Genomic DNA, 17640 nt, shown 5'->3' with positions numbered 1-17640 from the left:
AAACTCTCAGTTGCAATTTTATCGCTGCACAAAATGTGAGTTTATCACTGCACAATAACGATTTATCATTGCACAAATTTCACTGCACGTTAAAATAAAATCCTTATCATAGGTGAAATTGTTAGCCACAACGTTCTATAATATTTCCTTGATCTTAGTGTCGATTTTGGCAAGTATCCTCAAATGGAGGACATTGAGTGGATGTCTGCAACTCTAAATGAAGGCGACTGTATGTATCTTCCATATAAATGGTAGGTACACTCATTTTTCAAAGAAATTTGCTTTTAGAAACGAGTTCAAGTAGCTCCCTTTTAACATTTCCCCTATAGCTCATAGTTTATCTAAAGTAGACAGAATGAGAGTGGCATGTGAAAAGCTTGTTTTCTCGTTCAATTGTCTCCAGTTGTGTAGTTACCTGCCATGGAAAATCATATTTTAAAATTCAGGCTCTCTTTGATTCTCAAGGGCAAATCAAATAAACTCATTTGCTGGCAAGACTAAGGAGAGTCTTTTCATCACGTTTTCTTTCAACCATGTGCACGATCATAAACCAAAAGAATGCTCCATTGATCCAAGCGAGGCAACACTGGACAAGTATCAGTTCTCTCATTTGGAAGATGAAGAAAAGGCGCGAAAGGAGGCCGACTTGATTAGAAAGCACAAACATGGGAATCAAACTAATGCGCATAACCACGACGCGGAGGAGGAGGATGACGATCATCACCATGATGGGGAGAGTGAGGATGAGAGCAATGAAGATGAAGGATTGTTGTATTTGTGAGTTTTTTTTATTTATATGATATCAAGTCTTTAACTAAAGGCATACAGTCTTTGGTTGTTGCTAGTCGCATTGTGTTTCGCTGAGGTTTTGATCAGTTATTCGCTCGACGGAGGACAATTCAGAAAAAAGGCTTCAAAATCTGGTTTTTTTACTTTATTCACAGAAATTACTTTCGTTTTTAGCTTTAAAACCAAATTTCTCTTCCTGTTAAGTCTGGAACTGAATAAATTGAAAGTTAAGTGACTTTCAGTGGAGAGAAGTCCTATCTTTCCTGATCACTGTGATAGTTTAGCTTGCAGGATTTTTCAAGATGCCATTTTTTAGTTTCTTCTGCCAAACAATGATTTCGATTTGTCACTGTTGATAATTTTCACTAGCTATTTATCACACCTTTTAATGCTAACCAAGAAAAGAGAGATGTCAACAGATCTTGTAGAAAGCAATCAATCTGTCATTCAATATTACCAATACAGTTAAGAGATGAACGATTTCTAACTTGTCGCAGAGAGTTTGACGTTTAATGCGATTATCTTCCAGAAATAAATTCAAATCTTTCCTGAAGAAACGAGAGAGCAAAACAGTGAATTTTCAGCAATTTATACAAGATATGAAGGTTTGTTGCGCTAGCCATTTAAACAAGATTCCTTATATGCTTGTGATTTCAAAAATTTTCATAACATTACAAGTTTGAATTTAACCTATAATAACGATGAATGTAAGTAAATTGTAGCAGGATTTCCCTGGTAAAATCTACTGCAAGTATCTATTTTGTACCGCACGCGATCTAGTATATTTAAATTTAACCTAGTCGATCAACACTCTCAGTCTACAACTTTTTAAACTGATATTTGATCCTTATTTAGAGACTCGTCCCGGTTTGAAAGAACGAGAAAACCCAGTATTTTTGTCTCAAAACCGTATTAAAATCAATTCTGTCAAATGCACTTATTTTTGTGGGTATTTTCAAACGACTATGATCTTCATATCCGGTTAAAAATAACAATATATAATTTAAAGTTATCCGTTTAAGAATTTTGAAATGAAAAAATTTTGTTTGTTGACTCAAGTAAATATTCTTTCTAAGTTAGCAAATTATTTTTTACAGGCTTCAGATATTTTTGATGAAGATTTAGCTCCTTTCAGTTTGCCTAACTCGTTTGAAAAAATAACACGTGAGGTAAGAAAAACTTTCTTCTATTATCCATTCTTAATAACTGCGTCACTATTAAACAAAGTCAGTAGACCATAAAACGACAAAATGTCATTTTAATTCAATGAAATATTACAAAGATCACAAAACATGCATGTGTGACATTTTTTATCAATTAGCTATCTCACTTTTGGGTTAGTTATTTTACCCCAAATTACGTTATACGTCATATTACGTTATTTTGTCCATAATTAAAGTATTTTTGATTGTACAAAACCAGCCCGAGAAAACGACAGTTATACAATGATTGAATTTTGGCGCTCTTTAACCAACTGCGCTTGCGCAGAGCTAACAATGTTGGCTGAGGTGGTCAAACGATCCAACTTTTCACCCAACACTTCAAAACACTACAGTTGTTGGATGTTTGCAGCCAACATTTTTGAACTCCGTCAAATTTCATCCAACATAAGAAATGACGATGCTGAATGATCCAACATGGTGGTCAAACGATCTAATATTAAACATGATGTTAGGCGAAATGTTGGGTGTATTGTTGGATCTTTTGACCAGGGCTTTAGAATCGGGCTGGATGTATTGACTAAGATGCTTTCCTGGTGGGTCATTTATTTTATAGTAGCATTTCCATACAAATCATGTTCATAAAACAGACTCACTTATACAATTCCGTGGGAAAATGCATCCTGCTCAGACCAGTGATGTTTACAAATAATATTTCAGCTATAAAATGGACTGAAAAAAATACAGGTTCAATCGGAAAATTTGCGTGAAGGGAATTGCTGTAAAGGAAGATCCAAAGTCGCCTTTGGTGTTATCTACAGAACAGCGCCTTTGGTGTTATCTACATGACGTTGATGGATAGTTTATATGTAGGCCACTGGTATGAATGTAGCCCTTTTAAGATAAGGCATCGGTTCCCTTCCTTACGTCTTATTCTGATATCCATCATTTCAACCCACTCAAACTTATCATTTTTTCGCAGATTTTCGATATAGTGGACGTTGATAAGGATAGCTTGCTTTCCTATAACGATTTCAAGGCCATTAGGAACAGCAAAAGGTTTCAGGTCAGTGCGTCAGTGTTGCCTTTTGACATAGTACCTGTTGTTTAGAACTTGTAATTTAAAAACATTGTAATAGTAAGAAATATGGAATCTCCTTACCATCAATGCTCCGTAACATCACTTTAGCCTACATAATCAGTTTGTTTTCAGTTGAGCTAGCGGAAAATGTTTCCCTGAAGAGAAAAGTCATTTTTCTGTTTGTCATTCTGATAATATTCTTCGGCTTCTATGTAGAAGGTAGTGTCTACCTGATGCTAGCATTCCTTTAGATTTTTCCTACATTCATATGATTTTCATGATTACGTTATGCATATGTATGTGGTACTCTGGTAAGCCATGTTTACAACTGCCAGAGTAAGGTAACCATGGTTGTATCCATGCTTAAAGGTTGCTTCTGACAGTGTTTTGGTTAATCTGCCCTTTATTGTGTTTCTAAGAACAGGGACTTGCCATTTGCTTCAAATAGTCTATAGCACAGCATTTAAACTTGAAGTTTTCTATCAACTTTTTATTTAATCTGCAGGTGTTTTTCGTCATGACTTAGATATTGTTTTTTCCTATAGCAATGACATAAACTCGCCAGTTTCATACCTCTTCTAAGAATAATTTGTCTTATGGCTTCATTTCCAGGAAATTCTTAGTGACTTAGACTGGAAAGTGCGCAATTGGAGTGGCTATCTTGACGATTATTTGGAATCACATCACCATGGTAAGCCGCCCTCTTTTCGTCGTTCCTGTTTCTTTACCTTTATGTTTCCATTTTAAAGTGAAGCACAGTAAGGCGTGATTGTTTTTGTTAATGAGGAACAGCATGAGTGGTATTCGCACAATTGTATAAATTGAAGTCTTGAGTCACTACAATATTCACACTATTTTTTGCTTTTAAAAGCAGATTTCCAAATATCTGATCCAAATTCAGACTCAGTCATTTCTCACGAATCCTTTAAAGCCTCTAGATGACAATGAATTTTTCACTAAGCCGAATTTTTGTCGTAACGACGCTTTTGGTTCCATTTCAGGCAAATCTAATGAGCAATTTGATGTAGAGAGAAAAGCAAGGGAACTTAGAAAAAAGCTAAGTGTTCATGATCCTATGGAGCTGTAGTTTAATCTTCAGTTGAGTTTTTTTTAAAACGGAAAACAATTTTTGTACGACATTTCTAGACGAATTTTAATGTGGATTTTTACGCAATTTAGGTGTTTCAAGGTGCCTATATCGTTTTTCATCTAAGCACATTTTGGTCAAATTGCACACCAAAATTTTTATATATCACACACATCATGGGTTGTTGTTAATACTCACTGGTGCTTAACGCTCTTTCATCGGTCCACCTCAAAGCTTTGGGCCTGAAAGTTGAATTCCAACAATTATTTGCGATCGTTAGAATTGGTTTCAGAAAGGGATGTACCCTTCAGCAGTTTAATCTTAAAATTTGAGGAGAAGGTAAATTGGCAGTATCTGGACTACAAAGGTTTTAAGCTCAGTAATTTAATTGAAAATTGAGACAACTGCAAATGAATTTATTTTTAAAAGTGGCCTAGAAAGTATTGCCAACATTCAAGACCTCAACATTTTCTGGTCATTTATGACTCCTTTTTAGAAATCTGACCGGCACCAATACGTACACGAAGGTGCATCTCCACGGGGGTCACAGACAAAATGAATTTGCTTTTAAGATTTACCAATGCCGATACAAACTTAATAGTTTTTTGGTAAACTTTTGTCTCTTAACCGATGATCGCTTAAGATTTAAAGCACGTCTGGCTAATAAAGCTCTTTTGAAAACCACGTTTGTCATATCTGGTCCTAAATTGTGAGGAACACTATTTTGTATGTTGATGACTTCGTAGAAGGTTTGTCTGCATCTAATTTGAAGATACGGTGGACGGTTGCCATGCTTTTGATGAAGAACAGTGCCTATCGAGACTGAATCGCTAACAACCCTCATTGCTCCTGACTAACCACAACTCAATGCTAAAATCTTACCAAGGTCATCCACCATAAACTAATGCCAAGGATACAACGTAAAAGTTGCTTCTGAAACTCATGTGGTTTTTCCATTTGTAGCGATCTATCTTGTAGACTTTGGCTGTAGGATTGCTAGCTTCTCACAACATCAATTAGTAGTAAGCTGTTTGTTATAGGAATGTATTTAATTAATTGTAGCTATCTTCCGACTTTTTCAGCTATTTTTGTACGCTTTATGTAAGATATGTAAGGTACCATGCTTGTGAATGTTAGCTTATGTTGGTCATTGCCTCCTTTCTTTTTTGTGAATGTCTCTCGCCTTCACAAAATTTGCTCACATTCGGTTAATGTTTCATATGTAGAAAAATTAGAAAGCTCAGTTGTTTGCGTCTTGATCCATAACTCCATTTTGAAGCACGAGACACAAGCCGTTGCTGTTGTTGTTCTGAGCCAATTCAGGCCCTTCAGTTCAGTTTACTATCAAGCAACATTTCTTTGGTGTGGTGAATATAACGTGACCCAAGTGCAATCATCATAATCATTATGTTAATCATCATAACACCAATAATCACTTTAAGTGGTTATCACGTTAGCCAAGCTCTGCGTAGAGCCGAACGAAGGATTATCTTAAAGCTCACTTCAATATTGTATTGATTTAAAAAAGTGAAGAAAGGAATGGGCAGATTGCTGCAGCCCGTGAGTGATTTTACCGATCATACGAGGAAAGCTGGGGCTACTTACAGTACGTGACGATACCCACTGAGACGACACTACATTACTCATACTACAGGGTGACAGATTGTTTGAATTTGGAGAGGAATGCTGAAATGAACGAAAACCATCAATTAAGAAAAGAAGCAAAGTTGCAATTGAATAATAGCAGGTGCCATCGAAACCCCAAACTTCCAACATCTGTTGCTTTTGACCCTTACCGAATAACGCTAAGCATGACCTGTTTAATACTCTTCGTAGCAATTCATTTTTTATGAGAACAAGCTAACATTTTACGACATACTAAAAGCTTTTTCGTCTGACACTCCTCAGGGCATAAAACGTCAGAATAAGGTTCCGAAAGAACACGATGAAAAATATATACCCAGCTGTGGATCGAAATAGGCCAATCAGAAAAACGCAAGCACAAGTTGAACAATCAGTGCCGCGAGCCTAAAGAAAAATTACCAAAGGAGTCCAAGAGAGAAAACGAACCCCTTCTGTCTACACAACGGCGGCTTTTTCGTTTTTATGTAGATCGACTCCAAAACTGCTAGATGGAAGGACGACCAGGCTCTGCCAATTTTCTGAAACATGTCGTCATTATAGAGTTTTGCACAATCTGGGTTGTCTAAAAGATGTTGACCGGTGGCAGAATCACTTGTCTTAACAGTGTTTCTAGACCTAACTAATTTTGAACAAGCTAATTTTGCCAAGGCTCGATGTTGTTACATTTTTTGATAATGTCAGGCTATGATGTTCTAAATATTGGTTATATTTCAACATTGATTTTACTACAACTAATAATTTGTAAGACCACTAAATAAAAGTTTTGCAAGAAATTCAGCAGCACGGCAAATTCAGTAGCACGATTTGCTGACAAAATCTGATCTGTTTTGTAAACTTATGAGAAAATTATCAGAAACTAATTATATTTTTTTATATCTTTTCCTCTGGGGCTAGGCATGCTCCTACCGTGTTCCTTTTTCGGCAAATCGAGCTTCGGTGTTCTTATTAAGTGTGTTCTTAAAAAAAGTGTACAACGATGCTGCTTATTATCAAAATGTTGCTTGCAATTACGTTACAATCTTTTTCCATAAGAACCAGTAAATTTATATTCAGGCCGACTGTTCTTAATTTTTCGAAAATCTGAGACTGGATTGTTCTTAATTTGTTCTTAAATTTTTTTCGCTCCAGGGAGGTGTCCAGGCCTCATTTGCTAATATTTGTCGTGCAATGAGGTGAATAGAATACGTATTCTATTCACCTCATTGGTTTCGTGTGATTGTCATGTGACTCTACTTGACAACATCGTTATTGATATGATACGTTGCTTGAAATTACATTTTCTCAGCCTCAGCTTGTTCTTAATTTTTTCATAACTTCTGACCAATTTCGAGGCTCTTGTTTTTGTAAAAATGTTCTTATAAAAAAAGATTGTACGTGTTTTGATACTCAAGGAGACTGGTTAACATCAATGTTCAGGGCCCGCGCCACGAATTTTAAAGTGGGGGGCCAAGGCTAAGAATGTAGAGGGCCATAGCTTCTTACCTCTTTTATTGCAGTTTTAAGACTCCTTGCTTCGCAAAAAGTGGGGGCATGGCCACATCCGCCCCCCCCCAGTGGCCACATCCGCCCTGATGTTTATGAAGGCCATAAACCTCAAAGCAGCCGAGTCGAGTGAGAGTTAGTTTGTTGAATTTTGATCTTTGAATGGTACCCACCCGCTGCTGTTGTTCCGCAATGCGATATATTTAGATTCGTCGGCGAACTTTAACACTATAGGTACTTATTAAAGTTGTCCAGAATGTAATTTATCATGGAGCCAAATATCGAGTATTAACTCGAATAAGCGCCAGAACTTGAATAAACGCAGGCAACATTTTCCTGTTTTAAAATAAACGCCGGGGACTTGATTTTAAGTAGGCCGTTGTAAATCATAATCTGATATGGCAAACAAGAACAATCTTATCTGAAAATTGAAGTAAACGCCATGCTGAAGTTAACAAAAGCAGCTGAAAAGTTTCAAATTAGGAAAGAAGATGTCAATTACTTTTCCAAAGAAATATCGTAAAAGAATTAAGCAAAATATAATCTCCAAAAAGTTCAATTTTGTGTAGTTCCCCATAAATGCTGGACTTCAAATAAACGATGGTCTTAAGAAAATGCTGTGTATGGAATTAATCTTTTGGAATGAACCTGGAGGTGTTTATTCTAGTTAATACGGTATCTACCAGAAACAATTTTCGTCTTAAAGGCTCTTGCCCAACCGGCATGCTTTGCGACTATATTTTCAAACGGGCCTAATGTCGTACTGCAAGAAACTCAAAAAACAGTACTTTTTCCTCACCTAAAAATCCATCATTGCAAAGCATGCCGGTTGCCCAAGAGCCTTTTAAAATCTTCCTTTATCACCTACTCAAAGAATCAGTACCCCACAACCCTCTTTCCCTTTTTCCCGTCATCGGAGTTCAAGGTATATAGGAAGCACAATAATGACAGTTTCGAATAAAAAGGCAACAATTTTATGTGTTTTTACTAACTATGCGTTTTATGCATTTTTCGTTAAGATGAAAACGGTAAATCAGTGAACGTGGACGCGAAAATTTGAAAGCACCTTCTAGGGTGGAATCTTTTAAGAACGCAATGGTTTGAAATGGCATCGGTTCAGGACAGACGCACAACTGAAACTCACTCTTTTGAAAATGTCCACTCGTAGACATGGCCTAAGTAACATATGTAATCTGCTTTAAAGGTTTCCATTCTTCCTCTCAATCATAATCTAGACACTGGTAACTGGTATTAAGAAGATATTAAAAAATATTATATTATTGAGGTGTAGACTCGGTAGATCTTCCATTTGCAAAAGAAGTAAGAGAAGATCCTTGCAGCACACCTCTGCTTCCCTTAAAGTCTCTTTAGTTTTCAAGGCAAAAATCCATAATATATTGAATATCATAATTTTTTAGAAACTTACAAGTTAATAGAATTTAGAGTTGTGCAATCATCTTTTCTTGTCATTATATTTAGTTTTTGTTTTGTGCTGGAACATTTATATTCTGCACACTTTTCAAGTCATGGGTATTGATTTTTAATTTGAATTTTTTCTGGTCATCGAATGATTTTCATCGAAACGTTTAGTGGAAAGTAAAAGACATCGTTTATTCTTAAGATGCTTAAGTTTTGCTGCTTATCTGATTATCTGCGAAATAATTCCATACAGTTTCTCACTTAGCACAATTTACGTGCATTTGTTTACGTCAAACGAGCTGGTTCCATTGAATAAGCTGATAGTTGGGTGGGTATCTTCACAGTCCACCTGCCAAGCGCGATGTTTTTCACTCGATTGCACCTTAACCTGACATGGCGTCAAAGTTGTTGAAATGCATTGTGTTTTGCTGTGTTTTGAAGTTGATATAACGTGAATTAGAAGATGTTTACAAGAAAAATGGTCTTTGATAGAAAGTCAGATATATTTAGAAATAAAATACGTTGGCATAGTAAAGTACCGAAATGACGATTATTCTCTAATGTCACTACGATTTATCAAATTTTATGTCCTTGTAATTGGCTCATGTCTGATAGTAAGAAATGGTTCAGATGGCTTTAGGGGGTTGGTGCTCACTGATTGGTCAAAAAAGAACCAATCAAACACGCCATGCTACCTCAGTTACTTTGATCATATTTCCATGTTTGAACCCGAGTTATGTGAAACTAAAATTCATTTTTTGTGCGATATTGAGACTGAATATAAAGAGACGGCTATCATGTTTACAAATTTAGGCTATCAATCAGTTCACTGTATCAGCTACATATTGCTACATCGTTCGAAGCTCTGCTTGTTCAGTTCTGATTATTTTTTTAAATTATAGCAGCACAGTGATGGGCCTAAATAAAGCTCGGCCTGTCTTCCTCTTCAACGCGATCAAATATTTGCATCAAGCTTTGAATCAATTCTTCATTAGTTCTTCGAGAAGCTTTTTCGTGGATATTTCTTCCTCATTTCTGGAAACTATGATAGCATGTGCTTGTGTCATCAATAACCCAACCTCCCCTTATTTGATGAGTTTTAAATTTTTGCCACGGATCAAACCGCGCATGATCATGTGACATAACCTTTGTCTCTGCGCCTTCTATAAGACTTATCTTATTCCATCTCCATAACAATTATTGGCTCTTGATGCATAATGAACTTGGCTAGTAGTCGCTACTAAGCATGCGATACCAAAGGGGCCAGCTACTTTTAATACCAAGTGCTAATATAGTTAGAAGAAATGTTTCCATGTTCAGGCACTTGTACAAATACCGTTTTGCGAAGATACCTAAAATGCAGAAATACAAAGTCTGTTTGGATCACCCAGTGGCCACCAATGCACAGTACCACCATAGTCAACATCAGCCAGATTCTTCAGTTGCTAGTTAGCAATTCTTAGTACGAACCTGTATCCTTATGTTCGTCAGTGTTGTTATAAGAAGTAATCCTAGAGTTGATAGGAACCACGCACTGCATAGCGACCCTATGTTACTTTGATAAACGGAAATGTATAGACCACAAACTATTGTATTTCAAGTAGTATATGTTGACTTAATGTGGGCTTTTAAACTTTTCATCCAGCTGAAAATGATTGTGATTGCCTTGCTTAAAAGGTTTTCTATCAACTTATTATGTGTAGATTCGACAGATTTACAAACGCCCTTGTCTCGATTTTCTGAAGATAGTTTCGTTTTGTTTAGGCCTGATTGTATTCTTAAAGCATTCTTACTTTCTTCAAGTCTGAAATGGTTTCATGGAAACATCCCCCGCCCTCGAATAGAAACCACGCTTTTTGAAATGATGAGAGATGTCAGTCATGCGATTCCCTGATCATGAATATGACAAAACAGGCTACTGCTGAAAAATGCAAGCTGAGACTGGGCAATATTCTTATAACATTCTTAAGAATCGTATGATTTTGAGCCTGATGAACAATATTCTTGTAAAAAGGTGTATAGAGACGATGTTGCCATCAATTTCTTTATCTCTTGCCAGCAATGGCCATATTTTTGCACACAGAAATCAAAGAAGATAATAAGATATATTTGCCTCACAACTATCTTTGGTCCTCAGCTATATTGGAAACCGCCGTATCTGCAAAACATAGCACGCAGCGAACCGAATTACTCAAATAAAATCAGTAAATAAAGTCCAATACACTGCCTGTTTCCATGCTTTTTATCATTATAAGGCTTTCCTTTCCAGGGAGTGGGAGCACTGTGGGTTTAAACAATGAACTGCATTATGATGCCTTTTGATTGCGAGTCACTCCCCTAGTAATATTTTATCAATACATGCAATGCATTTGTTGTATTGCAATGAGTTTCTCAAAACATGCAATCAATTTCAGTCATATATTTTCATTAGCATTGAAACTATATAATTTTTTTCGCTCCTCGCTAATGTTTTTAGATTTTTAGGCTCCTTGTTTCAGTAGAATGATATTTTCGGTTGCATAATAGTTTTGAGGGATTAACCACCACCGTACGTAGAACCTCTGATAACTCCCCAATCCCCCACCCTGGAATTTTTTTTACCTTACAGCATTTTAATAGATTGCAGTCATAGGTCTTATTCCACCATCCCGTTCTGAATTTTCGCATTCTCCGTTTAGAAATAGTATTTTTAGCACCCAAAGCCAAACTCTCATTACAGCTTTTCCAAACATTACGGTTTGCGCTTAAAAGCTGGTATCCTGTTTCCTGTAAAGAAATCAACTTGGCGTTACCAGTAAACTTTGTTTGCTTAAGCCTGCCTAAATGCTTGGGTCGCAAATCACCCATGGTCTTTGTTGCGAGAATCTTGAATAATTCATGTCGCCAATGGTTTGCTAAAATGCAATATTTATTTTAATTTTGCAATTTTGAATGACTTAGTTTAGTGAGCTATTTTTGTAAAAAAATTATTATTCACACGAAATTCTGTTGACATAATACTTTTTATCCCGTAACTGCAAGATGTTATTCTCTGTTATCAATGCTATAGAACTCTAATGGTGAAGATTCCCTACCGTGACTTCTGATGTTATTATTTTTTGCAAATGCTGTGTTGATAACGTTTATGATCGTATGTGCAGTTCCAACAGTGTTGGCCGGCCTAATTTTTGTAATCCGACCGACATAAATTCCTTAATCCATCTATCGCATAAGTTGTTTAACGGTTTTGGAAGCTTAACCTTTTAAGTCGACGAGAAACAGAAAGAAAATATTCACTAAGTTTTTGTTACTCTAAATATATCTTAACATCTACGTAACATTTAAGTGAAGTATCTCGCATTTACAAGGACTCAAGCACTAAGAGTTATTTGCTTTGCTGAAATAAGCAGGATTCGTTTGGTTTACCAGTATTTTCAAATAGTTGACTTCTTCTTCAATATTTAATGCTATTTTCCCATCGAATCAATGTCACCCTGACGAGTTACCGAGCTACTTGTGAACTGGTGACTTTGGCAAAGCCAGGGTTACGTAGTTAGGGGAGATAGTTTCCATGGAAATTTTGCCTCTTTTCTTACCTCCCTTATGTTTAATTCAGTTTTTTCAAATAAATGCCTGTCATCTTTCTTCATTTTCTTGAATGTTCTTGCCATTTCGCGAGCAGGCAAAAGTCCTCTGTTGCCTTGACATATAGACCTATTTGCATTGCAATGCACTTTTTTTATTAGAACCAGTAAATTTAAGTTCAGGCTGACTGTTCTTAATTTTTTCGAAAATCTGAGGCTGGATTGTTCTTAATTTGTTCTTAATTTACACTCTTTCTTTATAAGAACAATTTTATAAGAACACGAGCCTCAAAACTGGTCAAAAGTTAAGAACAAATTAAGAACATGCTGAGGCTGAGCTTCTGCAAAATGCAATTTTGAACAACGTTTTTTCTCAAAATCGAGGATTTTTAGCGACGTGTGGGTGCTTTTTCGGTAAATATTCAAATTTGTCAGCTAATTAAGGCTGTCTCACTCACTTTGTTGGCAAATGAGGCCTGAACACCTCTTTAGAGCGAAAAAGCTAGCAATAGCACTGCTTATAACCTCTTAATTTAAGAACAAATTAATAACAATCCAGCCTCAGATTTTCGAAAAAATTAACAACAGTCAGCCTGAACTTAAATTTACTGGTTCTTATAAAAAAAAGAGTGTAATAGGTTTTAGGGAGATAGTTAGGCCTCATTTGCCAACAAATTGAATGAGACAACCTTAATTTGCCGACAGGTTTGAATATTCACCGAAAAAGCACCTACACATGGCATGAGAAAAAATGTTGTTCAAAGGCTCGGCCTCAGCTTGTTCTTAATTTGTTCTTAACTTTTGATCAATTTTGAGGCTTGTGTTCTTATAAAAAGAAAATAATGTAGATTATTCTAGAAATTTGGATTTACATCCGTTCAGTGCATAAGCTATTCCGTAATTGATATTCCCTGTTAAAGCAGATTTTCCAAATATTTATATCCAACATTTTAGACAAATCTTTCAAGGTTGTATGCCATGGTTTTGAAAGTTGACTGTCAACGATGGTTTCTAGATTGTAATGGTTAAGCACCTCTAAGGTTGAACAATAATTGTTGCCTTCTTGTCCCACGTTTTTTAGCTGCTCGTCAAGCTATTAGTTGATTTGTTTCCCAGGTTATTATTTAAGAAGAACTACTGTGCCTTATTCTTAGAGGCTCGGGAGATGAATCCTAGGCTATCCAGATAAAGGGCTGAACCGAGTCATTCCATGTCCTTGATATCAAAACAACCAGTCATCCGCATTGCTTGATATATCGTTGTCAATGGTTACCCGCCCAGCTCTGTATAATATTATCATCTCAACAGTTTGTAAGAAGCTGTTTTGGCCTAAACTCACTTTGAAAAAGGATTCGCTCTGAACACTAATCCTGACTATTGGCAAAGTAGATTTGGGTTATGTTTGGTTTTGTTATGTAGGCTTTTGCTAGTTAGTGAGAAGATCGCCCTTACTTTGAACTATGCTTAGAATTTGGTTTAATCGCGATTCTTGCACCGAGTTATAAACTACTGAACCCGCTATCTATCGACTAGGCTAAAAATGAATTGTGCAGATCTGTATAAATATGCCAGTAATTTGTGTCTACATCTTGTTTTTCTACGTATACCACTTCTAATCTTCATTTGTTGTGTCAGTCAGTCAGTTTTTCTTACTTAAAAGTCACATGATCGAATCTTTGCTCAATACGATTGGATTATCCCCAGGATTAAATGCCAAAAGTAACTTGAGATCTGGCCTTTGTTAGCGAGAAAAAAGTCTCCTATAGCACTGCTTTTATTTATGATTTATTTACCGTAATGCCTCGAACAAGCACCCCCCTCAAATAAGAGCCTCCCTCGAATAAGCACCCACCGTAGAGGTGAAGTTATTGAATAAGCACCCACCCCTCGAATAAGCGCCCGTCCTTCAACCTTCAGAAATGGGTGCTTATTCGAATTTTCAACGAAAACATAATTGGAAAGCAATTCAACAAGAAAGTTTAATGAACAACACAATTTGCACCCAAATCTATTTTTTAAATAAGCGCCCCCTCGATTAAGCGCCTCCCTCGAATAAGCTCCCATCCTGGAGCCTCAAAAATTAAATAAGCGTCCGGGCGCTTATTCGAGGCATTACGGTAAACAGTTTTGAAAATTTCCCCAATTCACACGCCCGCAATGTCGAGTCTCTGCTTCGGAAGAATGTCCACAATCTGACTTCATAAGTGATTTCCACCCTTAAACAAACGCTGCCCCCAGTGGCAAGCTGTAAATTTGAAGGGTAAAAGGATGCCTCCTCTTCGCTGTACAGTGTCGTCGGATCCGTGCATTTTAGAAACGAAGAAATACTTTGCTCGTATTTTATTCTCGATTATTGTTGTTTTGCAAAATCATTCCTATTCTCAAATCTCTGCTTGATAAATCTCAAAATTTCTGCTTAAACCGAAGATTGAAACTCGCATAAAAATAATGGAAATCAGTTATCAGCTTGTCCTTGCGAACTTATTTTCCAAGCAGCATGGGAAATCCCGTGTTCGAGAAGAGCCAATCAGGGCAAGCTAGCTGGTCCCGTGATGTAAACAAGTTGAAAAGTTTCAGTCGAACCTGTTGATCGACCAGAGCTGTGCTCGCTTTGCAGAAAGTTGCACTCCGTAACGCTCCGCTTGAGCTCGGGAGCTTGCAGGAGAAAGTCCAGTTTTCTGCAGATGGACGGGGAAAAGTGAGCCACGAAAAACATCTATCATCAACAACAGAACGGTTCAGAACAAAGATGGCTGGAGAAGTAAATCGCCGCTTAAACGTTGCAGTTTTAGTCTCCGGACCTAGCAAGGACGAGCATGATGCCCAGCTGCATCAGGCGTTGCTAATAGAAAAACAGCTTGCCAAACTTGCGAATGTTACCATCCTGGGTAAGTCATCTTTCCAGTTACCTCGATTTTTTTGATTTGATTAAAGGTTATTATTTAAAATTTCAATCTCTTGAAAAAGAGAAAGCAAAATTTTTGCAAGTTTGTTTTGTCATTTGGTATCCCCTGATGTCATGATATACCCCCTTCGAAACAATAGTAATTGATTACGTGTGTTGACTTGAGTCTTGAACAATATTGTTTCTTATAAAGTGACTCCCTTCTTTTTCTACTTTATCTCTGAGGTGTCATTAAACATGATCTTGTTTCCGTGCATGCAGTTGCTTGCAGCCTTATGGTACTATTACATTGCATTCCGCGACCATAAGGAAATTCCAAATCTATTCGCACCCCTGCATCCATAGTCTATGGCAAGCGATAAATCCCGTTTAAATGCAATAGCGATAAGGTTTTTGCCCAAGCAGTCGAGAGAGAAATCCTTACATGTGTCCAGAACATGCAGCAAGTAGTTTCCTCCCACTTTCATAATCGAACCAGTTTTCCTAAAGAACATAAGTTGGTAATGGCTTCGAAAAGCCAAGTAGGCATCCATTCGCAATCACTTAATCACTTAAAACGTAATCAAGCTGATTAAGTAAAGGACGATTGTTGATTTGATATTGAAGAAAAATTTGCCTTCTTCAGCAACGAAATTAAAGAAAGACATCTTGTATCAAATCAATTCTTGGATTTATCTGAAATGGCTTTATTACACCCCGACCCCCCCCCCCCCCCCCACCCCCCTCCCAAAAAAAACATGGACACTATTTTGTGAAATCTTTTTTCGTCAAAAAGCTAAAGCTAAGCCAAACAAGGGGCTAGATCTTTTTCTCTATTTACGAGCACAGTCAAGAAAACATTACGGTTCCACGGCTGTGAGCCGGAGGAAGGTTATCCAACTATCCAGTAGAATGGAAGTATCATAACTTGGTAAGAGTGTATAAAAGGTGCTTGGAATTTTCTTCATCTTGCAAAGCGTAAAGACCGAAACAAAGACGATTTTACTCAATTCCAAATTTCTTAGAAACGTTTATTCAAGAGATACAAGAAAAATTTTAGGAAGACAAAATAAGCAAAATTTCATCCGGAGGAAGGGTGAGGCGTTTTCTGAACTCTGTTTACGAGTTAGATTTTATATAATGCACTGAAAGCTGACACGTTGGTTCCACGCCCTGTCATGTTCCTTCGTTTAACTTGCTTCTTGAAAGTACACCAATCAAAATCTTTGCTTTTGACCAATAAAAAGTTGAACAAACTGTGAATGCAGTGCATGTGTTCTTGGGAAGCAGATAAGCCTTGGTAAAAACCATGTCTAACTGTTTCCTTTAATTTCTATCCTGATTAACTTGAAAAATATTTGAAAATGCGAAAAAAACCGTTCACTTCATCAAATTTAAAACATCATGTCGCGGAGGAACAGGTGATCCGTGCTAATTTTTTTTATTTTTGTTCAGCAAATGGCAGTGGCAGTTTCATTCGTAGCAAAATTTCTAAGAACGATCGTGTCTCGGGAAAAATCATGCAAAACAGATTGAAAAGATCTATGAAAGGAGTTGGTGCTAAATGTTTCGGGTTGGGGGCTTGTTAGGGATCTTGCCCGAATATTATTGCTCAACTGAGACAGAACTGCCCGAAGGGAGCCTGAAATGCGATTAACTTTTGTCTGATTGGGGGGAGGGGGCGCAGCAGCCTTCCCAGCCCCAATTGTCTCCTACACCTATGAAAAGATCAATCTAAAATGTCAAGTATTTGTTTAGATGACATACTTGGTTTTAGAGGACAATGGACTAAGGCTGGCGTAAGGCTGGGCTTTGCTTTGGAGAATATAATTGCCTTGAAATATCGAATCTACGCGCAGGATTGAATTTCACGAAAACTTCCAGAATTTTGTCCATAAGAATATTTTGAGAAAATATATTTAATTTATTATTCCATCAAGATATATAATTTATCATTTAAGAATTGTGTTGCACATATATTTAAAATATATGCTCTTATTTATAAATTAATGATGAATAATTTACTTTTATTCATTATTCATTCATTTATCTATTTGATGATGTATTTATACTGATAATTTTGTATCAAATCCATCACTGTATAAATATATTTAAGGAATATGGCAGCAGATTTAGTCTTCTTGCAGAAACAGTGCAAATCTACCTCAAAAATTGTAGTTTACAGATCTCCACACCTCTGGCTCAAAGCTTGAATTGAATATTTTAGCAAGAGCCTAGCTTTATTCTGCGCCCCGGACTGAATATCGTCAAGATTCGAATAAAAATCTTGTTAGGGCACCGATTCATAAGCTGTATTACAGAGCCTTCTTCAGACAGCAAGCAATTATCGCGAGCACAGCAATTAGAAGGGGAATCACATATAGAAGCAGCAGTTCCAGTGAAAAATGAATTGAGATTTGAAACCTGTTCATGAAGATTTCATCCACAAATATCTCAAATTAAGTAAAAAGTAAAAATGTCACCGAATCATAAGTGCACTTAAGTGGTGGGGCAAACATATTCCACTGGTG

The 17640-nt window shown here is 36.8% G+C and overlaps 1 protein-coding gene across 1 annotated transcript in view; it reads left to right on the top strand.

The window, feature by feature from the left end:
- Positions 1-17640, top strand: part of LOC135691774 (jumonji C domain-containing protein 5) — a 28750-nt gene that overhangs the window by 5691 nt on the left and 5419 nt on the right. The window contains exons 6-12 of the mRNA XM_065209737.2: positions 159-251; positions 466-777; positions 1319-1394; positions 1887-1958; positions 2932-3015; positions 3643-3721; positions 4032-15113. Of these exons, the coding sequence (XP_065065809.2) occupies positions 159-251; positions 466-777; positions 1319-1394; positions 1887-1958; positions 2932-3015; positions 3643-3721; positions 4032-4117 (802 nt within the window). The 3' untranslated portion in view covers positions 4118-15113. The remainder of the gene's footprint in view (positions 1-158; positions 252-465; positions 778-1318; positions 1395-1886; positions 1959-2931; positions 3016-3642; positions 3722-4031; positions 15114-17640) is intronic.

Source organism: Rhopilema esculentum, chromosome 13 (assembly GCF_057945365.1).
Source record: "Rhopilema esculentum isolate cy_ngs chromosome 13, ASM5794536v1, whole genome shotgun sequence".
Lineage (NCBI taxonomy): Eukaryota > Metazoa > Cnidaria > Scyphozoa > Rhizostomeae > Rhizostomatidae > Rhopilema > Rhopilema esculentum.
This window is presented reverse-complemented; position numbering and strand designations above follow the sequence as displayed.